Raw genomic sequence first — 23,611 nt, forward strand, 5'->3', positions numbered from 1 at the left:
GGGGGCGGTACTGAGTGTGGAGGTGGTGAAGGTGGTGGGAAGGCGGGGGCGGGGCCGCACTGAGGCGCTGCGGCGGCGGCGGAGGCAGCGGTGGCGGCTGCTCGTCCTAGGCAGGCGGGGGCGGGGGTCTGGAGGATGGAGGCGGGTAGAACAACGGGACGGTGAGGAGCAGCCGCCGCCGTCTCCGCCGTCGCTTCGGCAGCCGCCGCGGTAGTAGCCTGGGACAGCGCCGCTAGCTCTCAGGTCATCGCCTCCTAACCCGATATCCCGCCGGTGGAGGCTGAGTCTAAAGCGCTACCGGCGGCGCGGGGTCGGTCCGGCTCCGAAGCGGCGCGGGCGGCCACAGTGACAGCCCGGTTCCGGCCCGCCGCCCGCCCTCCGTGCCCGCAGCCACGATGAACCGGGGCGGCAGCAGCCCATCGGCCGCCGCCAACTACCTGCTCTGTACCAACTGCCGGAAAGTATTGCGGAAGGTACGGGCTCGGCCTGAGGTCCGGCTAGAGAGGGGCGCTTCCTGCCTGCCGGGGCTCGGGCTGCTTGGCCCCCGGGCGCACTCTTGGGGAGAGGCTCAAAGGGATCCCGGGGCACCTTCCCTACGCCGAGACCGAAAAAGGGGGCGTGGGTTGAGGGCGGAGGGTTAAACGGCTGCTGCTGCTTTTTATCTCGGTGGGGACAGACGCTAGTCCCGGGGGGTTGGGGATTTATTTTTCTGTAAGGGAGGAGCGCGGGACCTGTTCGATCCTTCTCTTGGTGCTGTTGGTGGAGGTTGGTGCGAAATCAGAACAGCCTGGTCTGGTCTTGAGGAACCTGGCTCTCCCTTTTTCGCTGTGCCTATCTCTTGCGGGTGTTTTTGTTTACTTGGTTGCTTCTGCCTTCCTTACGCGCTTTCCCCTAACACCCCCTTTTTACATTCCTGTGATGGTCGTGTTAGGTGTGTAGCTCAGTCATGGAAGAAACGGGTAAAGTAGCTTGAACTTTATGCCCATGGGAAATGCTACTCGACCTTACAGTTCCTCGGGCTGGGACTGGGGGAGGAGGAGACTGAGGTAGACGTGAGTTATCCCTTTTTAGTAACCCCTGCCCTCCCTCCCCGTTTGTCCAGAAAAATCAGACGCACCATCAGCTTATTGCTTCCTAGAGTGACTGATAGAAAGTTTACTCCATTATTGGTTAGCTTACTTGGCTTAATCGTTCCGTTAACGGGGGGTGGGGGGGGGCGGGGGGAGGGATGTCGCTTTAGACCAAGAAAAGCTTTTAATCAGACTTTAACACTGGCCACTGGATAATATTATAATCAAATTATTCTTTTCAAACTCTATTTTTACATTTCGTTAAGTGCAAACATTAGTTGAGGTTCTTCTGTTTGTCCAGTACAAATGAATTAAAATTGCTGAGCTGTGCAAATGCGTTGGGACTGAAAGACTAAGATGAATAGGGCACCGTTTTTTAGTCAATTTCTCTAAATACAGTTCAGCTGGGATTGTTCTTTATTTATCAAGAAAGAAAGCAAGCATCTAAGTAAGCAAGCTCAAATATTTGCGCTCTTTGTCCAAAAACTGTTTTTCTTCCTCTGTGGGTCAGGCCAAGTGCCAATCAAAGTTGTTTTTCAAGCCTCTTTTTCCCTGCAGTAGGGCTGCTGCTTTTTTTTTTTTTCTTTCCTATTTTATTCGAGAGCATGAAGAAAGAAAAGGGATTGCAGATTTGATGTTAATCGAACAGTTAAATATGCCTTAAATTGCGCTTATTGAGTATGTTTTTCTTGCAACATTTGTATTAAATGTTCATGTTGAGTATGTGCAGTTATTTTTTTCCATAAACTCTGGAATCAAATTACAGTTGATACTTGTTCAGCCCATTGTAGGGCAGCTTGTGAGAAATGTAATGGATCAGAAGTGCAGATCAGCTCAGTTGAATGTTAACTCTTTCACTTCAGGACCAGAGGCATCTGAACTAAGCTTTTTAAAGAATGATTATTCCCTAACTTTAAAAGTGATAGGTTATGTCTTTAACATGAATAAAAAAGTGGTGTTTGTTACACGTTTGTTTAAACTCAAGCTTGATTAAAATAACAGATAGTTATTTCTTTTCACTGAATCAGGAAAAAACTACATTGATTTTGATTTTTTTTTTAATGACTCCGGCATATTGGTAGGCTAATAAAATGTTTGGAGGTGACGTAGGCTTCAAAATCTATTTTATTTTATTTTATTTTTCTTTTGAGAGAAACATGGCTATGTATCCATCATACTCTGCTAGCATTCTTTATATCTTTGTCTTGGCTTTTAAGAATCTATATTTACTCAGAAAATCTTCATTTCTAAGCATTATTAATGGAAGAGGTATATGGAAAATGGATATTTACCATTTTCATATTTTGTAATTGCTATTCATACCTCTGCCAATATTCTAGTTTTTAGTAACTCCAAGGGGTATTTAAAATTGATTCATGCAGTAGCATGAAATAGCTGTAGATGGAAATGGGATTGTTTGAGCCAGTTATGACATGACTTGGCAACATTTGTAGCTTGTTAAAGAGTGCTAGTCTTAAATGCTTTTAAAAGATACCAAGTGTTTAGCATTTTAAATTCTTCATCCTAAAAATACCATGTAAGAATTTATTTCTAATAAGAGATGGTTTTCTTATTGATACAAAGTATATAATTCTAAGTAAAATTCATCTACAGCTTTCTAAATGAGATTCTCTGAATTTATCCTGTTTTCCACTTATAACTGAGTCATAGCATTTTAAATTTTTGTTCAGTGTAGTTAATAATGGAAGAATGAAACTCATGCACACCCAGTGTGAATTAGTCTTTACTGTTCTAATCCTCATTAATGATGAGGGAAGATCCACTTTTATATGTGGCATGATGTCTTTTTCTCTAAGTGACTTAATTTGTTACAATGTGTTGAATTTGGGGAGGGTAGAGGGAGTGTAGGTATCTTCAAAAAGAACTGGATTCACCTTCACATGAAATAATTTAGTTTAACCCAATATCTAAAAATAGAACTTTATACTGTCAGAGAGTCACACTTACTCTTAGAAGTTCCTTTGTAATTTTGATTCAGTGTCCGCCAAAGTAAAGAGCTTCTTCAGATATGGAATATATTTAATTTGGTAACTTTAGGTCAGTAAAAAGAATGGAGAAGTAAACCACAGAAACCCAACAAGACTGTTACAAATCTATAACTCCTACTACGTCTGACTTGTTCCATTATCAGTGAAATAATGCAATAAAGCTTCTAGTAAAAGAGGAATGCCTGTATGTATTTTGGAAAAGTTAATGAGTTTGGAAGTGCAATACATTTTACTTAAAGAAATTCCAGGGACAACTAGATAAATTTTAAAGTGGAGTGCCAAACCGCATTAAGAAAGGTAGGTAACTGTCAATCCACTCATTTTCCAACAAATAAAAGGTGGCATATTACAATGGACTTTCATTAAGCAGTTAGTGCTTTACTGAATAAAATCTGCACTATAGAGAATTTAACATTTAAAAATTCTAAGTACCTTTAGTAGTTTCAGTGGTATATATTTGTTGGTTATTGTACTTTTCCACTTTGCTTACATAGTCACTTACTTTGACAACTTTTGATGGTTTTATAAGTGAAGAGACTGAAAATAAAATGGAAAATATTGGATTAAACTGTATGAACCTCATTTTTCTAGTCAAATTTGTCAGTTAATAGCAATTCAATATGGGTCAGCCAACAGAATGGAATTGCTTTGACTGGCTATATTCTGCCTTAGTTAATCAGGTTTTTTACATACATAATTTTGATTGTCAAAAGCAAATTTTTGCTTTGTTTTATCTTAGTGAACTAAGCAGAGATTAAGCAGTGAATTTGTGATAGCAACTTACTATATAGTGGTTTTCAATGGGCTTTTTATGGGCCCCTAAAATGCTTGTGTTCAAAAATGCTTGAGTTGGATTAAATTTTTAAGTTGGATCCAATTTTAACATTGTTTAAAAAGTTATCTTTGGTTATAAAATTTTTGTACAGGAGTTGAAGTAAACTTTGTTCTGCTACCTTTGTAGATATATTTGAAAACTTTCGTTAATGACTTTTTTTTAAAAATTTTATTTATTTATTCTTAGAGAGAGTGGAAGGGCGGGAGACAGAAGGAAACATCAATGTGTGGTTGCCTCTCCTGCACCCCCTACTGGGGACCTGGTCCACAGCCCATGCATGTGCCCTGACTGGGAATTGAACCAGTCACTCTTTGGTTCACAGACCAGCCATCAATCAGTCCACTGAACCACACCAGCTGGGGCAATATGACATTTTTGAGAAAGATTGTCATTGATTATGAAGGCACTGGCCTTTAATTAAAATTTTGTGTCTGTACATACCTACTTATGTTAAATTTTACATTTGAGAACACAAACTTATAGTTGTTACTTTGTCACAAAAATCAATGAAAATAATTGTTTTGTATGTTTATGTATTTCATATTTCAGGTTCAGTATAAGATTTCATTTGTAAAAGGAATTCTGCTACTCTTCCCATGGTGTCTGCGCCCCCCCCAAATAAATTGTTAAAACTTAACTGCTAATGTAGTGATTCTGGGATCCACAAATGTGCCCACAGTTAGGTCTTTGATAGGTCCTTTAATTGTGGGCAAGTTAATTAACCTCCTTGAAACCTAGTTTTCTCTGTAAAATGTAGATAATTTCCACTTACCTTACAGGTAGCTGCATAACCTGAGAGAAATAATACATGTTAAAATGCTTTGTAAATCATAGAGGACAACTATAAATATAAGAAAAAGACAAGCCTATTTTTCCTTTTCCCTCATACCTTAGTTTTTTTTGTGTTGTGGCAATATATTTGAATACATGACTGAATAATTTGGTTATTCTTTACATTTCTGTCCCGTTTAATTATTGCCTGTAAATGAGAGGTAAAGATACGCTTTTAGTTAGAATGATTAACATTTTAAAATTTGCGTATATGTATTTGTATCCAACTGCACGCCCCAACCCACCTCCTTAAATAGTAATCCAGTGGGTAGCTTTTGGTTTTCCAAATAATAAAATAAAATTTCCTTCTGGACACTTCAGCAGATGAGGGAGATTGGTACTAGGTTTGAAAAGACTAAAAGTTAAGGATGATTGTGTTTTTAGAAGTTGGGGGCAAATCTAGGGTAAAGCAAAAAAAATAATTGGTTTTAATTTGGGAGAAGAGTTGTGGAAGTAAAAGTCTCTTGTCTTTCCCTCATCTCTTCATCTCTTTCTTTTTTCCCTTTTGAAGGGATTGGGGTATGTTTGTGTAGACCACCACAATTTTTAGAGTGTACTCACATTATCACAATTGATTCTCACAAACAGAACATTTAAGTGGAATGGCATTTGTCATACAACTAGTAGAGTGTCCATTTAATTCTCATTACTGCTTCTCTAATAAATAAAGCAGTATTTCAGTTGTCTCCCTCAGTATTCAGGTTATCAGGGAATATCCCCATTCCAGCTTCAGCATCTTGGGAATGCCTGTAGATACCCAAAACTCTGCAGGTAATATTGGTTGGAAATACGAATTTTAGCTACTATTTGACACATTATTGCAGAGCATCTGGAAGGGAAGGAAAGGAATTAGCTGGCTATTTTTATTATTTCTGTAATAGTTGTTTTGGTTAATTCCATAAGATAAAACAGCGCTTGTCTAATACGATCTTCATATCCTGATGGTGTCCAAGACCCTTTGGAGATTGAGGGTTCAAAACTATTTTTATGGCCATACTAAGACTTTACTGCTTTTTTTCATTGTGTGCGACAGCATTGGAGGTAAAACTGTGCCTGGCCCCTTAGTGTAAGTAAAGGTAATGGCACCAAACAGTAATCATTGTATTCACTGCCACCTATTCAGTGGGGAAAAAATGCATTTCATTTAAGAGAGTCCTCAGCCCTGGCTGGTGTGGCTCAGTGGATTGAGCACTGGACTGCAAAACAAAAGATCTCTGGTTCAGTTCCCAGTCAGGGCACATGGCTGGGTTGTGGGCCAGGTCCCCAGTTGGGGGGCACGTGAGAGGCAATCACACATTGATGTTTCTCTCCCTCTCTTTCTCCCTCCCTTTCCCTCTCTAAAAAAATAAATAAAGTCTTTAAAATTAAAAAAAAGACTGAAAAAAAGAGTGTCCTTGAAGCAGTAAGAATTTAAAATTTTTTAAATCTTGACCTTGAATGTCTCTCTTTTAAAAATACCCCGTGTGATAAAATTAGAAGTACCTAAAGCACTTCTGCATAGCATACTCATTGTCTCTAGGTAAAGAATGTGTGCAGTTGTTTAAGTTACAAGCTAAACTAGCCACTTTTAAAATGTAACGCCATTTAAAAAGCTACATTTATAGCAGTTTTATTCAAAATTGCCCCAAACTGGAAACCCAGATATCCTTTAACAAGTGAATGTAAAACAAACTGTGGTACATTCATACAATGGAATGCTGCTTAGTCATAAAAAGCAACATGTACAAGTCTCCAAAGACATTATCCTGAAACAAGCCAGTCTCCAGATGTTATATCCTCTATGATTCTATGTAGGTGACATTCTGGGTAAAGCAACTCTAAAGGGACAGAGATCAGATCAGTGTTCGCCAAGGGCTGCAGTGGGGCAAAGTTTTGACTAGGAAGAGGCAGCATTAGGGGAGTTTTTGGGTGATGGAACTGCTGTGTCCTGACTATGGAGGTAGGTAGATAAATATGTGAAAACACACGGAGCTACACATATGAAAAAGTTAATTTTATGTTAATTTAAAATATTAAAAAGTTAACCCCATTTTTATTTAAAAGAACATCTGTCAAACTTTGGGTATTTGGTTAAAAATTTCTTTAAAATGGCTGTGGCCCTAAAATTCCAAGGAAAAAACTTGACAGTATTCATTACCAGTAAAAAAAAAAGTCAAACTTTCAAGGAAATACTAGAATTTTGGAAAATGTGTATCTGCCCTCATTAGTCTGAAAGCTTCCCAATTCTCAAAGGCATTTTTCTTGGGTGATATTAATGGATATGATATTTTGATGTTGTATAACAAAATTTGGCAACATTTGGAAGATCTGCATAAGTCAGTGAACCAGTATCTTCCATATGACCAATGTATAAACCCATTGCTACTCAAGGCCTTTTTTAGCTAAGAACCATCAGTTAAGCACAATGGACATTATCTTTGCCATATGATTTTTTTTTAATCACAGGAAATAAATATTGTCAGTTATTTTTCTTAAATTTTAAGGATCACTACTCATTTTTGAGAAAATCTTTATCAAAATCATACCTGGGTAAAAGATCCATTCAAAGTACAAGACAAATTTTAATGAAACTATAGAAAGTTAAGTTCACTGACAGGTTTTCAAATTCTACTTTGCAACTAACCTTTAAGAAGCTCTACTTGTCAAGTTTTGGTGTGATATCAAAGAAGAATATTTACAATTATCTTTTACATTTTTCAACTACATTATCTGTGTAAGGCCATATTTTCCTAACTTTGGTCAAAGCATATTACAAGAGATTGGATGCAGAAGCAAATATGAAATTTGGCTACCATTTGTAATAAAGAGATTTGCAAAAATGTCACTCTTCACTGTTTTTGATTTGGAAAATTTATTCTTACAAAAATATGTGACATTAACATGTAAGGGATTATTATAATTCAGTCAAACATTTAAAATTTTCTCAGTTTTAATTTCTAATACAGTAAATGTTGACAGTTGTAACCAACACATAAACAAAAGCTCTTTGGGGTCTTTGATAATTTTTAAGAGTGTGAAGGAGTTTCAAAACCAAAGTATTTGAGAACTGCTGAGCCAGAGTTCCTCATAGCAGTGAGTGGAACATATAAATTCTTCAAAACTCCTGTGACATCTCCAGAAAGTCTTTTTTTTTTAATTAATATTTTGTTGTTGTTTTATTATGGTTGTCACAATTTTCCTCTTTGCTCTCCTCTGCCAGCCCACCCCCTGCTCACAGTCAATCCCCACCCTGTTGTCCATGTCCAAGGGTCATCCATACATGTTCCTTCACTAGTTCCTTCCGCTTTCCACCCTTATCCCCCTCCCTTCTGGTCGCTTTCACTCTGTTCCTTGTTTTCTTGCCTCTGATTCTATTTTGCTTGTTTGTTTTTTTAGGTTCCTCTTATAGGTGAGATCATATGGTATTTGTCTTTCACCTGGCTTATTTCACTTAGCACAGTATTCGCCAGTTCCATCCATGCTGTTGTGAAGGGTAGGAGTTCTATCTTTCTTTCTGCTACATAATATTCCATTGTGTAAATGTACCACAGTTTTCTGATCCATTCATTTACTTAGGCTGTTTGGCTAACAGCACTTGGCTGTTGTAAATAACCTTGCTATGAATGTAGGGGGCATAGGTTCTTCTGAATTGGTGTTTCAGGATTCTTAGGGTATAATCCCACCAGTGGAATTTCTGGGTCAAAAGGCAGTTCCATTTTTAATTTTTAGATGAAATTCCATCTGTTTTCCACAGTGGCTGCACCAGTCTGCATTTCTACCAACAGTGCACTAGGGTCTAGCACTTGTTTGTTGACTAATGATGGCCATTTTCACGGGTGTGAAGTGGTATCTCATTGTGGTTTTAATTTGCATCTCTGATGGCTGATGATATTAAGCATCCTTTTATATGTCTAAGGTCTTTTCTAGTCTTAAAACTCTTTCCCTTCTCCCTCTATTCCTAGGACTGCCATGCTATCCAAGTATACTGCATTTATTGCACTTAGCACAGTGAATTAGAATTAACAGTTTACATATATTGTTCCTGTACCAGGTTCCCTCTTCCTTGGGATGTGGTTAATGGAAATTTTATTTTTAGCAAAATAGTATTTTGATTTAAAAATGTATTGCACACACATATATATATTAACAGTATATTTACACTGGATACAATATAAGCTAATATAACTTTTCTCATTTTATAAAATATGTCGTATAACGTCTTTTTTTCTTTTTTTATTTTTCTCTTTATCTGTAAGGAACATTTTCAGAAGTTCAGTAGGAAAGATTATTTTGTCATCTTTGTGACCATGGGAATGTTTCAGTTAAGTATTATACCACATTTTGGACAGAGTTCTGATAGGGAGCAAAAATGTTAGTCCTCTAAGAGTCATCACATTGGCCTTAGGTCTTGGTTCTTCTAAAATGTAAAATGGCTGTTGCTTTGATATGGACACATACTTTACCTCCTGGAATCTGCTACTGTTCTTTAAAGGGATGGCTGTTTCAGAGTAGTTAAGGGAATACCTTCAAATTTCCAAGATTCTCTGTAGGTCATCTCCTAAGGTTTGTTTCCACATAGAATTCTGGCTAAGCTATTTCCTCTTTCATCTTCTCCTTTCCTTCACCCCCAATTCCTTCACTTTGGAAGTCTCCCAAGCCAGCTGTGGTATCCTTGCTGTTCGTAGGTCTGGACTGCCCTTTAGCTAGCCTTTACTTTTTAGATCCACCAGAAGTGAGCCATTCATTGGTCTGTGGGCCAGGATATTGCCTGCCTGCCTCCTGAGGGACACGTGAATATTACAGGGTATTCAGTGATGGATTGAAATACCTTGCATTTTGCTGCTGAAAGCTTTTAATAAGAAATGATAGGCATTTAACTTTGTTTCACAAAGAATGTATTAAGCATATATATGATTAAGTATGACCAAATATAAAGATGGCTTATTTAGGGCCATATTAATTCTTGCCCCAGAGATTTCTTATTTAACAAGTACAAAATATGTGTTTGAGTACTATTAATAGCTACTTGTAATAGAAGTATAGATTCTCACTTCTAGATATATATTTTATTTTTACATCTTCCTCAATTGCAAAGATGGAACTAATCAAAGAAATGAAATCTCTCTTTGCCAATAATGGAGATATGTCAGATTTACCTCATGGGTAACAAGAGGTAGATTTTTTGGAATATGACTGTAATTCTCTGGGGCTGTAGCTCTTAGTTTTGAAATGCATTTTATAATATTAACAATAGTAGCTTCGCTACTGCCTGTGTGCCATAGACTATGCTAAATATTTAAGTTCTTCTGATGTATCACATTTACTCGTCAATATAAACGTGTGAGGAATTACACTTTGTGGATGAAGAAAGTAGGGCTCAGAGAACTTTAGTTACTTGCTTAAGGTCAACACCAGTAAGTGTTGGACTTTGAAACCTGGGTTTCAAAGCCTGGCTCATTTTACAGATATAAACACTATTGCCTGACATACACATTTTTCTTTATTCAAAAGACTCTTAGAAAATGTAAAATTAATGAAACTTAATACGACCTGATTATTTGAGAAATTAATAGGAGTGATTTCGAATACAGATATTTTCTACTTTGTACATTAAAAATGCAAAATTTTCCATCTATAATAAGTAAGTTTAGAAACAAATTGAAGTTCTCATTAAGCAGTTTTGAACTCGCTAGCTAGCTCTTTCATCTATATAAATCTGTTGTTAATTATGTGGCCTTTAATTCCTAATCCCAGAATGTACTTTTCTGAATTTCCCAGCAAATGTTGACTTCTCTCTCTGCCAACTGGTCATTCATTAGTTCAATTACATTGATTCATCCAATATTACTATAGAATCTGTGGCATAAGACACTGTCTAGAAACATTTTGAATTAAAATATTGTCTCTTGACTAGGACATTGAAGAAACATTCTCACTTTCTGGTAATTTTTTTGTAGTAAAAAGTGATTTATGAGGGTAAATAACGTGAATGCTCATTTCCATCATTCATTTTGGTTTCCTGTGTTAAGGCAAAAGAACCCCTGGGACTGGTAAAGGAAGCACAGAAAGCCGGGGACTGGTATCCTCCCACAGGTCTTTCTCCTTACAGCCCCTATAATAAATACTACAATCGTAGATGAGTTTCTAGTCTTACAAAGGTTTTATGTTGTGGGCAGAGGTCATTCTGCTATTTGTAATCAGAGCAACTGAGAGTTTTCCACGGAAACACAGTAAGATATCTAGTTAAGTTCCAGAGTACTGTTGATAGAACAGGTATAGTCAATAGGCTTACTGATTAGCCTGGAAACCTAACTACTAGGTATAACATTGTTTCCAGGGAAAAATACATCCTGAAATACAAGCAACTGATTGACTGGAGTCTATCTTTCCTAATTTGTTATACTTAATAATAAAAACAGTAATGATTTTGACAAAAAACACATTTTTAATACATTTACTCTGAGGATAGTTTGTTATCTAGTAGGAAAACTGTTAAGGCAGTTGCATTCAGTATTCATGTGGGAGTTGAAAAAAACAAAGGGATAAAAATTGGGTTATAATCAGGGTGTTGGGATAACCAAGGACCATCATCAAGCTGGCTTATCTTTGTTCACTTTGTTCTAAGGCTCTGGCCCAGCATTTTAAGCAAGGTGGCATATTTTTTGTCTCATTTTTTTTCCTTTTAAAGATTTTATTTATTTATTTTTAGAGAAAGGGAGGGAGAAAGAGGGAGAGGAACATCAATGTGTGGTTGCCTCTGGCCCCCGGATCTGGCCCACAACCCAGGCATGTGCCCTGACTGGAAATCGAACCAGCGACCCTTTGGTTCGCAGGCTGGCACTCAGTCCGCTGAACCACACCAGCCAAGGTCACTGTCTCTAAGGTAATGAAAAAAAATAGTCAATTTAAACTCCCCAGGGAAGTTTCCTTTTCATATGGAATTAAGAATTTAACATGTTTAACTTAATTTTTGGTATAAATTAATAAAGGAAAACAAATAAGACCAGCAAATTTACTCCACTAAAATAAAAACAAAACAGGATCGCCTAAGCTAAAGATACCTTAGCACTGAGCCCCGATTAACATTAAAATTTTTACATTACTTGAAATTAGTGACTTTCTAGTTGGAGTATGGAATACCTATTTGTGTTAAAGTTTTATTTTTTTAATGGAGTAAGAGCTCTATAGTTAATCTTTGTAGACATTTTTTTTTATATTGTGTAGCTATCAAAATAACTACAAGGTACAGGTTCTAATATTCTTTAGGCAAAGTGCATTGATTGTTGAACGCCCAAGATTAGCATGAACTTATAACTTCTTGTGATTATGCAGGAGACCAATTTAGTATATAGTGTCCTTAACAGTGAAGGAAAATACATGGTTTGGTAAATGAGAATGTAGAAATAGTTCTCTCTTTTTTTGATAAAAATACATAGATTGCAACCTTACGCCTACTCTGTATGTCAATGCTGTTACCCTTTCATGGCCTTCATATTCTTAAGCATTCAAGAAACATAAGGGCTGTAAACATATACAAACCAACTACTCACACACTACATGAGTATCTTTCATTCATTTATTTATTTATACAAACATTAAGTGCTTCTACTTGTTAGGCAGCAGGGTTTTTGCCTAAGTGATGTGATGAATTGCAACATATATCTGATTTCACAAAGAAGTCTTCAAGATTATGCTCCTCTCTTGACAAATAGTACAGAACAGGGCTTGGTAAACTTTTTCTGTAAAGAACTAGACAGTAAATCACTTTAGGCTTGTAGGCCTAAAGGACAGCCTAAGTAGTTGTCTGTGTAACACCTACTCAAGTCTGTCTTTGTGTCATGACACCAGCCATAGCCAATTCATTCAGGAAAGAAAAGAGTGTGGTGCTGTTCCAATAAGACTTTATTTATGGACACTGAAACTAATTTTCTATAATGTTCTTGAACATTCTTCTGATTTTTTTTCCCCCAATCACTTAATAATATAAAACCCATTCTTAGCTTCCAGGCAGTACAAAAAGAGACAGTAGGCTGGATTTGCCCAGCAGTTGGTAGTTTGCTGACCTCCTGGGACAGAAGAAAGTGCAGTGAATTTGCATCAGAGGCCTAGGTTAGATGAATTGTTTTGCTCATTACTAAAATACATATTGTAATAGTACTTGTTAAAAAAGGTTTTCTATGTCATTCTAACTGTTCTTTTATTGGTGTGCAAAATTAATCAAAAGCAGACTGTCATTTGTAAAAACTTCTAATTAGAGTGACCTGTCTACATAGTGCCTGGATAAATACCATATAATTTGGATGGATTCAAAGTAAAACTGAATATGTACATACTGAATCTACTTGAAAGCACATAAGTGAGGTCACTTAGCACTATAAACAGAATGCTTTTTATGTCTTTTGAAATTGTCACACCTTACTTGATTTCGGTAGAAGTGCCATTATACATTACAGAGCCTTAGATTTTAAAGTTACATTTTGACTGTTTTACAAAACTTAGTTTATTATGAATGACTTGGATTGATATGTCATAGTGCAAAATTAATCACCCAAGAACCTGAATATGTTTTGTGCTGGTCAGAGTCCCTGTGTTAGAATTTCAGAGCTCTGTTATTCACATGTCTTTGAGGGCTCTAGAAAAGATAACGTATTGTACTTCTATAGACACTCTTTGTGAATTCAGATAGGCAGTGCCAACAGGCACAGTAGTTTTTCTATAGTAAATAATTTTAAAGTGTTGAACTCATTTATTCCATTAAAAGCCTACTTCTGTAACTAACTTTCTCAACCAACATAAATATAGTGGCACTCAGGAAATGTGTCATATAATAAAGTAAAACAAACATGAACTTATGAGCTGTCAAAGGTAGGACATACCTGAAAGCAGAGGTAGATGAATGTTGGTGTTGGGAGTGTGCATGAGGGGAGGGTAATTCAGTGAAAACAGAAACCTCTGATGAGAAGAGATGGCCATCAGTAATTAAAAAACAGAAGGTCATTTGGAGGGATATCAGTTGGAAGGGGGAAGGGGAAGAATAGAAGAAAAGGTGCAGGGATTAAGAAGTATAAATTGGTGATTTTGTGACTTCCGGTCAAGATGGAGGCATAGGTAGAGACACTGTGCCTCCTTGCGCAACCAAAAGAAGGACAACAACCAATTTAAAAACAAAAACCAACCAGAACTGACAGAAAGTCAAACTGTATGGAAGTCCTACAACCAAGGAGTTAAAGAAGAAACATTCATCCATTAGGAGGGGCGGAGACGGGCAGTGGCTGGAGGACTCAGTGAGGCTGCTGATTGCAGACAGAGCAGTCCCACATTCGAGTGCAGATAAACCAGGAGGAACAACTGGGGAGTGAGGCAGACCACACAACCCAGAGTTCCAGCGGGGAAATAAAGCCTCAAACCTCTGACTGAAAACAACTGTGGGGCTTGAGGCAGCAGTGGGAGAAACTGCCAGCCTCACAGGAGAGTTCATTGGAGAGACCTGCAGGGTCCTAGAACATACACAAACCCACCTACCCAGGAATCAGCACCAGAAGGGCTCAATTTGATTGTGGGTAGTGGGGGAAGTGACCAAAAACCGGCAGAGAGCAGAACAAGCTGCACTGTTCCCTCTCCGACCCTCCTCCACAGACAGTGCCAAAACGCAGCCACGTGGGTTGCCCCGCCCTGGTGAACACCTAAGACTCCGCCCCTTACTACGTAACAGGCACGCTGAGACAAAAAAAAGAAACGGCCCAAATGAGAGAACAGATCAAAGCTCCAGAAAAAATACAACTAAGTGATGAAGAGGTAGCCAACCTATCAGATGCACAGTTCAAAACAGTTCAAATCAGGAAGCTCACAGAATTGGTTGAATATGGTCGCAAATTAGATGAAAAAATGAAGGCTATGCCAAGTGAAATAAAGGAAAATGTACAGGGAACCAACTGATGGAAAGGAAACCGGAACTCAAGTCAACGTTGTGGACCAGATGGAAGAAAGAAACATCCAACCAGAACAGAATGAAGAAACAAGAATTCAAAAAAAATGAGAGGCTTAAGAACTTCCAGGACATCTTTAAACGTTCCAATCTCCAAATTATAGGGGTGCCAGAAGGAGACGAGGAAGAGCAAGATATTGAAAACTTACTTGAACAAATAATGAAGGAGAATTTCCCCAATCTGGCAAAGGAAATAGACTTCCAGGAAGTCCAGGAAGCTCAGAGAGTCTCAAAGAAGCCGGACCCAAGGAGGAACACACCAAGGCACATCATAATTACACTACCCAAGAAGAAAGATGAGAGAATCTTAGAAGCAGCAAGCGAAAAGGAGACAGTTACCTACAAAGGAGTGCCCATAAGTCTATCAGCTGATTTCTCAAAGGAAACCTTGCAGGCAAGAAAGGGGTAGAACAAAGTATTCCAAGTCATGAAAGGCAAGGACCTACATCCAAGATTACTGTATCCAGCAAAGCTATCATTTAGAATGGAAGGGTAGATAAAGTGCTTCCCAGATAAGGTCAAGTTGAAAGAGTTTATCACCACCAAGCCCTTATTATATGAAATGTTAAAGGGACTTAGTCTAAGAAAAAGATCAAAAATATGAGCAGTAAAATTACAACAAACTCAAGAGTTGTAAACAACCAAACCTAAAACAAAAACTAGGCAAACAACTAGAACAGGAACAGAATCACAGAAATGGAGATCACATTGAGGGCTATCAGTGGGGGAGTGTGTGGGGAGAGAGGGGGGAAAAGGTACAGAAAACAAGTAGCATAAATGGTAGATAGAAGATAGACATGGGGAGGTTAAGAATAGTATAGGAAATGTAGAAGCCAAAGAACTTACGTATATGATCCATGGACATGAACTAAAGAGGGGGAATGGGGTGGGAGGGGGTATGCAGGGCGGAGGGGAATAAAGGGGGGGGGAATGGAACAGCTGTAATAGCATAATCAATGAAATATATTTAAAAAAATAAAAAACTAAAAAATATAAATTGGTAGTATCAAAATAGGTGGGGATATTAAGAGCAGTGTAGGAAATGGAGTAGCCAAAGAACTTACATGCATGACCCATGGACATGAACTAAGGAGGGGGGTTGCTGGAAGGAATGGGGATACTGGGGGGTGGGGGGAATTGGGACAACTGTAATAGCATAATCAATAAAATACATTTAAAAATAAAAGATAAAAACCAAAAATCATTATTCAAAATATTAATAGAGATAAGCTTTAAAAATTCCATACCAAGTATATAATAAATATAGTATGGAACCATTTATCTGTGTTGTATATATGTTAAAAGTGTCAGTGTATGATGTTTCCCATAGTTGAGACCTAATGACACCCAGAATAATGACCCAGCCAGTGCCAGTGCCACAGTGCAAGATTCAAACCCTGTTCAGTCAGGATTTTCATTGAAATGAAGATTGGCAACTATGCATTTAATAATGTGTGGTCCAAACTAGATCAGTGGGATGTTTTTTTAACAAACTCTTGTGATGATTGCTTATAATGATTATATATGGGAGAATTAAGTGTACATAATCCATTCATTGATATAGATTATCCTTCTTGTTCTCTCTTATGAAGTAATCACTAATCTGATACACTTGGTTTTAAAAATAAATTCCCATAATGTATAAGCAGCCATTAATGGAAACTATCTTAATTTTCATTGATGTTTAGCTTTGAAAGGTAGTACATGACATCTATGTGTTTTTCTCTTGCATCCTTTACTCTTGGTCTTTATTAAAACTATTGCAAAGAACGTATTTGTCATAATAGCAAATGAAAAGAATTGGTCATTAATGATTACCTTTATGATAACTCCATTTAACTTTAGATATTTATACAAACAATGGGATCTTTAAAAATATTGAGTAAGAAATTAACTTAGCACCCTGCCATCAATGTACAACAGCATGTTACCTCTTTAATGGTAGTACCACTAAGGATTGAACCTGTTGTGGTAAATGTGCATTTAGTAAGTTTAGCATTTAGTAGATACTGTTACCATTCATGAAAGGTATTCTGATGTCATCAAAAATGAAGTAATTTGTCCTCTAGAGCTCTTAACTAGTCCATCACTTTTTCGGTAGTAGGTATGCATTTCATCACCATAAAAGAGGAGAGGAGTGCCTTGTTACTATACAAAGTCATTTTCTTATATTCTATTCTTACAGTCATTTTAATGCATTTTAGTGTTTACGGGTAGTTAACTATTTGACAGAATTATTTAGCACTTGAGAACTAAAACATAATATGATGTTTTCCATGGTTGTAGATCAATCAGTTCAAAACAAATTCTACTCTCAGTTGTAGATGAATCAATTCAAGGTAAGGGATTTCTAATGTAAAGATGGAAGTCAGTTGGAAAGTTAGATTGGACTCACAGAAACTTGATACATATCTTTTCTGGAATGTATGTATTGAGTAATTGCTTTGGAGTAATTTCTAAGAAAAATTTACATTCAAAAACTAAGTTCCTCCTCAAAAATCTATAGTGGATACTTCCTTTTCAAGGCAAGTTGAATTCAGAGAGGACACAGGGCATTTACTGCTGGTAAGGGGCTTATTTTCTTGAATGTTGTTGTAACTCACAGCAGTTGTCCAGCCACTAGATAGCAATTTTTAGGAATTAACTTGGTTTTGCTTGCATTAATACCCATTGCAAATTGTTCCCCCACAAATTGGAGCTATTATTTTATTTTAAATGGTTCATTTTTGGAAAGATTGAAGTAATAACAGGGAATAACAATTCTATGGGCTAGTAAGCTTGTTAAACATCTAGGACAGTGGTTCTTGAAGTTCGGTCCTGGGACCAGCAGCATCAGCAAAACATAGGTGGTTGTCACAAATGCAGAATTTGGGGCCCACTGCAGACCTGCTGAGTTAGAGATTCTGGAGGTGGGGCCTGTCAGTCGGTATTTTAACAAGGCCTCAAATCCTGATGCTCTCTAAGGACTGTGAACCTCTGCTCTAGATTATTAACCAAATGCTTCTCCAAGTCAAAGTTGTGTATATCCATTTTATTTTCAGTATGCACTGTCAGTTGTTTGAGAAATACAGTGAAAAGAGGAAATTGATTCAAATTAAATTAATACTGATGATAATGGCAGTACCAGCTCTAGAATCAGGGAGATTCAAGATTCCTTTAGCCTGTTTCAAAAATATAATTATAAATTTGGACATTCAGGTATAATATGCTATAACCTTAAGAAAAATATGTCTTAATTGTTGCTAGATTCTAAACTGTAGCTTAAGGAAAAAAAGGGAGTTGGACTTTGAAAGCTTGTTTGTGACTGAAAGCAAGTGAAAATTTCTCTTGGAATTGCTTGTTCACATAAAAATAAGTGTTTTAGTGCTAACAGTGGTAGATTCTGATGGGTTTTACCATCTTAGATTATTTTTACAAGGAAGATTAATGTTTTAAGCTTTCATGCAGAAGAAAATTATCTTGGACTTTTTTGTGTGTTTCCATATTTTTACCATTTTTTAAAAAATTATTTTTTAGTTATGGTTGACATAGAATATTTTATTAGTAGTGATGAGACCTAAGTCTAGTACCCACCTGGCACCATACATAGCTATTGCAACTTTATTGACTATATTCCCTATTTTGTATTTTACATTCCAGTGACTGTTTCTCTAACTGGCAATTTGTACATCTCAAGGACTTTTATTTTTCTTAATACAAGAAGTGATAATGTTTGTCTTAAAGATAGGTTTAGGACAAACTGATACATTGTTTTTTAATTGTTTTGAGTCTCTTAGACAAGATTAAATACACATGTAAATTATGGATATTCTTTTTTAGCGGTAAACTGGTATCTTACTCTTTAGTGACAGTTACAAATGGGGTGTCAGGAAGGCACATCATGAAGCCTGAAAATTAAAACAAACCTGAGGAATGTATATTGTACATGAGTCTTAGATAAATAAAAGGGATAAAAGATTGTTCTTTGAAAAGGAGAGATTGTTTCAGTTCATTGCACTTCTGTGTAGGATACTATATATAAATAATTTTATTTTACTGTTTGGTCGTATCTAATTTTTAGGTAATGGGAGTTTTCCTTACATTGCCTCTAGCTTAATGTTAAATTTTAGCCTATGTTGCTCTTACTCACGAAAGGTAGACTGTATTTAATTATTCCTCCCACTCTCGTATCCCCTGATGTATCAGCTGCCCCAGAAGCATATGTAGTTACTTAATTCTAAACCATGGAGAGTGATGTTTTTCTCTTGATCACTTTTCTATCCGTTTTCTGTGAAGAGAGAACTAATATAGTACCTTAAATAGAACTGTCTCCATGGCAATGGGCAGTCAGCTTTTGACTTTGAGACTCATAAAAAAGGAAATTTTAAAAAGCATTTTCATGGTCTAAAATAGCAATATGGCAAAAATAAGGTGTAAGAATATTTCCTGTCGGTTTTTGCATGACTGATTAAGCTCGCATAATATAGGAGAGTTTTTTAAATATAGCACTTTATATCTGAGTATTTCAAAATGCTATACAATTTCTCTCCTTAATGAGTGAGTGGTAATTATTATCTTCAGATTAATAGAAAACTTGAGAAGCTCAGATATAAGCTTAGGATTGAGGCCCATGCCTGAGAAAAAAAGTTTGGCTAGCTCTGGTTGTAATTTTATTCTAATAAAGATTAAAAATACTGATAAAATGATGGGTCATTCTTCATTATATTTAAACAGAAGTATCTCTGGAACACTGGAAGCAATGACAAGATTAAAAACAAAAGCTTAACAATTTACACCATTTTTTTAAACTGGCTCCTGCAATTTGGGCTCAGTGGATCAGTTAAAAGACCGCTGGCAACCTGCCTCCCTTGTTCCCTGTTGCATCCACACCCACTTAAGAGGCAAAGCTCTTTGCTTCTCACTGCTGGGCCACCAAGCCTTCAGTAAAGGTCAGTGTCAGTACTATATATTAGGAGCTAGAAAATAAGAACACATTATCCTTTGTAATCTTATTTTGTTCTTTTCTATATTTATTTCTTCTTTGACTGATCCTTATCTCAGTATAGTGTTTATTTTCAGTTGAATCATTTCTCATCTTTAAAGTATCAGTAAATGCTTAATACTCTGAGGTTACTATTAACAAGGGAATTGGTTAAACAAATGATGTGACATAAACACAATGGATGTAGGTCTATGTATTGAAGAGAACAGCTGTCCCTGATAGGTTTTTTCCCCCAAAGTTGCGGAGTTTTTCATTTTTAAAAAAAGTAAAAAGATACATACATACAGAATGATACATTCAAAATTAATAGTATTAATTTCTGGGTAGTGGAATTTCTGGAATATTTTTACCATGTACTTCATTGTCTTTCTGTGTTTGTTTTAACAATAGACATGTATTTTATAAAAATTCAAGAGCTAGTTCTGTGTTGAAATAATAGAGTAGAACAGGTAAGTGAAGGATAGTACACAAAGCAAATCCAAATGAGATGGTAAATTAAATGAGATGGTAAATTAAAGACACGTTGAAATAAAAACAAAAGCTCATAGATTTAATAGCTGTCCATAAAAGCAGTGGGTAAATTGCCAGGGGAATAATAATGTCTGTGTAGGTGGCTAATGAGAACTCAGATGTGTACACACAGGATATACAATTTGGAAATGAATGACGATAGTATAGCTGCATCTATAGCATATTCCTTTACGTAAAATCAGTCATTGCAGTATTTCTTTTTAGGAATAAGAGGTACTTAGTAATTCTTAATCAGAAAATTACTTTTTTTTCTCTTTAATTTTGAGTTTAAAAGATAGCTACAATTTTTAACTCTACTTTTATACTGTATGGTAGATAATACTATATAAATTTAAGGAGTTTATCAAATATATAACTTCAACATTGTATGTTAATCTAGAGGTGTTATTAGAACCTGCAGATAGGACAAGATGGTTATTTTATGAAATAATTTAATTTTATAGTTAATATTTACTTTCCAGGGTAATATTTACCCTAGAGTTACCCTATAGTTAATATTTACTTTCTAAGGTAATATTTACTTTCTTTTGAACAATAAAAAGTGTACAGAATATGGCCCAGGTTTTAGAGCACTTACTGTGCAGTTGGAGAGAAAGATATGTTCTAAATAATTATGAAGGGAGGCAAAAAATGGAAAATACATACTACTTTGGTTTTTTATAGGTATTCATAGATTATTTGTCTCTAAGAATTATGAAGGCATGAATAAAATTTCAATCATCCAAATATGCTATTGTATAGAAAAGGATGGCTAAATATTAAATACTTGGGTTTTTTTAAGGCAGCAAGATGTGATTTTGATTTTTGCATTTTTAATGATTTTTTAAATCTAAACTTTATTGAAAATGATCATATACTCATTAGAGTATCTGTAGCCAATGTTTTGTAAATGTGTGTTTCTCACTTAAGTGGCTTTATTTTCCACATTTGTTTAATGTTTTAAAGTGTTGGCATCATTTGTTGAGTGAAATATTGAATTAACAGACTGCTGTGAGCCAACTAATAGTTTTCTAAATCTAATCTGTATAAATCTTTTCTTTAACTTGTTAGATAATATTTAAACATTTTGACTAGTTCCATTGTACTTTATGAACTCAGTGTTGCATAATTCTAACAATAGCAAATACCTATGTGGCAGGTAATATACCACTGTTTCAAGAGCTTTACAGGTATTAACTCATAATATTCTCACTAGCCTCTAGTTCACCCTGTTGGTGAGCCAAATTTGGGTCATGGGCATGGCCAAACACAACATCAGACACTGGGCAAATAAGATCAACAGTTCCTTAGTTATATAGATTCACCAGAAGAGAACACCGCATGCCACACGGGGCTATACTAAGGTCACACTCAGGAACCAAATGGGGGCTGTGAGAGAGAGGCTTTGAGGGTAAGGTATACCCTGTGGTTCCTGTGGGAAACTATTGGCTTGTTTGAATAATTCGATGGGCTGGTAAAGAAATGATACCACTACCTGAGAATAAACAGGAATTTTACCTGGTCCTTCTGATGATGAGGAGGGTTGTTGGACCAGGGGGCTGAATTCTCATGAGGAGAGTGGGGAGGAGAACTTAGGTATTTCAAGATGCTCCCAATTTTATCATGTCAAGGCAGCATGTAATACTGAGTCTGAATTTTAGACTTTATACCACACTGTCCTATGAGGTAGATACTATTACTATCCCAATTTCATAGATGAAGGTATCAGGTACACAAGTTAAATTGCTTACAACTATGATGACTACTCCCACAATTATTTTTTTATATGTTTGCTTTCTCTTGACCTAGATAGAAATTCTCAACATCCAGAAACACAAAGAAAACATACAGAAATTCAATGTTTTATTTATATTTTGCCTCATAAATAGAAATAAACTACCCTATTGTTTTTTATTACTAATTGTTAGACATTTTCATCCATGTGCTGTGATGATTTTATTTCATTCCCTTTTATAAGTCTATAAACTATAATGTAGGTAAATATACTTGCATGTCTTTGGTTCGCAGGCTGGCGTTCTATCCACTGAGCCACACCAGCCAGAGCTATACTTGCATTCCTTGATTGAGAGTTGCTAGACATAGTCATTTTCAAGAGAGGTGATATATTTGGTTTTCCTCTTCTAAGAGCCTTTAAAGGTGGAATAAATATTAAGATAATTTGGACTTTATTCTATCTAACGCAGAGGGAATGGTCTACTGGTCTGTATTTCTAAAGTTTCTATGAGTAACTTAGCTATATGCCTTATAAATATATAAAATACTTTTTGGCTAATAGAAATTTTGGTTTAGTTGATTATAACTTTGCAATTTACAAACTTGATTTGTCATTATGGTTTTAAAAACATACGTTATATACTAGGAAGTAATTGATGATTATCTGAGATATACTATTATTTCATTCTAATAATGTCAGAGCATCCCACTTTTTAAAAATAAAATTGGATGTCTTTTTCTGTGAATTTGGTTTTCAAATAAAATGGAGATCTAATTATAAACTGCTTAAATTAAGTGTTTTTGGTTTTTACGTGTTTTTTAGTATGCCAAATCTTTGATATAAGGAATATAATGATTATATGTAATTATCATGAATTATATGATAATTAAAAGCAGATTTCCCGCAATTTTTTCTCATTCCCTTCACCTTGCCTGTGAACTTTGTTGAAATAACTTTTTAAAAATAAGAACAATTTAACCTCTTTATTAAAAAGTCTTGGGCCTGGTATAATGGGATAATTTATTTAATCTTTTCTGTCTTTTTTTAAAAATTGATTTTTAAAAAAGAAGAAGGGAGAAGGAGAGAAAGAGAAACATTGATTTGTTGTTCCACTTGTTTATGCATTCCTTGGTTGATCCTTTTATGTGCTTTGACCTGGATAGAACCTGCAACCTTGGCTGGTGGGGACAGCGCTCTAAGCAGCTGAGCTACCTGGCTGTGTTTAAATGATACGCTGTTAGAGTGCGACATGCTGTCAGTTCTGCTATAACACTTTGGCACATTTGTGCCAGTTGCTGTATTAGGAAATAATTTTAGCATAATGTCTAATTTTGCATTTGCTTGTGCATAGTCTGATACCCGAGAAATACTAGGTGAATTCAGAAAACTGCACCAGCCAATCTAAGCTGCCTAGGAATGCGCTCAAGACAAACATAAATATCCCTCAGATATCTGCCTTCTACCTCACTCAGTTCACCAGTGTATTATTAGCGCCATCCATCCACATCTAGTGTTAAAACTTTCCATCCAGTTTCAGATCATCCTCCCACTGCTTCATAACTCAGGCTGCAGCCCTTTCAATACCCACTTCCGCAGGCAACCTTTGGGTATTTTGTAAGGTAATATGCCGTATTTATTGTAATACATATGCATTTTAAACCACTTAATATGTGTAA

General features: G+C 36.3%; 1 protein-coding gene across 1 annotated transcript in view; it reads left to right on the forward strand.

Moving 5' to 3' along the window:
• The first annotated feature begins 66 nt into the window (after nucleotides 1-66).
• The window catches only part of SESN3 (sestrin 3), a 77,573-nt gene continuing 54,028 nt past the window's right edge, over nucleotides 67-23,611 (forward strand). The window contains exon 1 of the mRNA XM_024574629.3: nucleotides 67-473. Coding sequence (XP_024430397.2) covers nucleotides 396-473 — 78 coding nt within the window. The 5' untranslated portion in view covers nucleotides 67-395. The remainder of the gene's footprint in view (nucleotides 474-23,611) is intronic.

This window comes from Desmodus rotundus, chromosome 5 (assembly GCF_022682495.2).
Source record: "Desmodus rotundus isolate HL8 chromosome 5, HLdesRot8A.1, whole genome shotgun sequence".
NCBI lineage: Eukaryota > Metazoa > Chordata > Mammalia > Chiroptera > Phyllostomidae > Desmodus > Desmodus rotundus.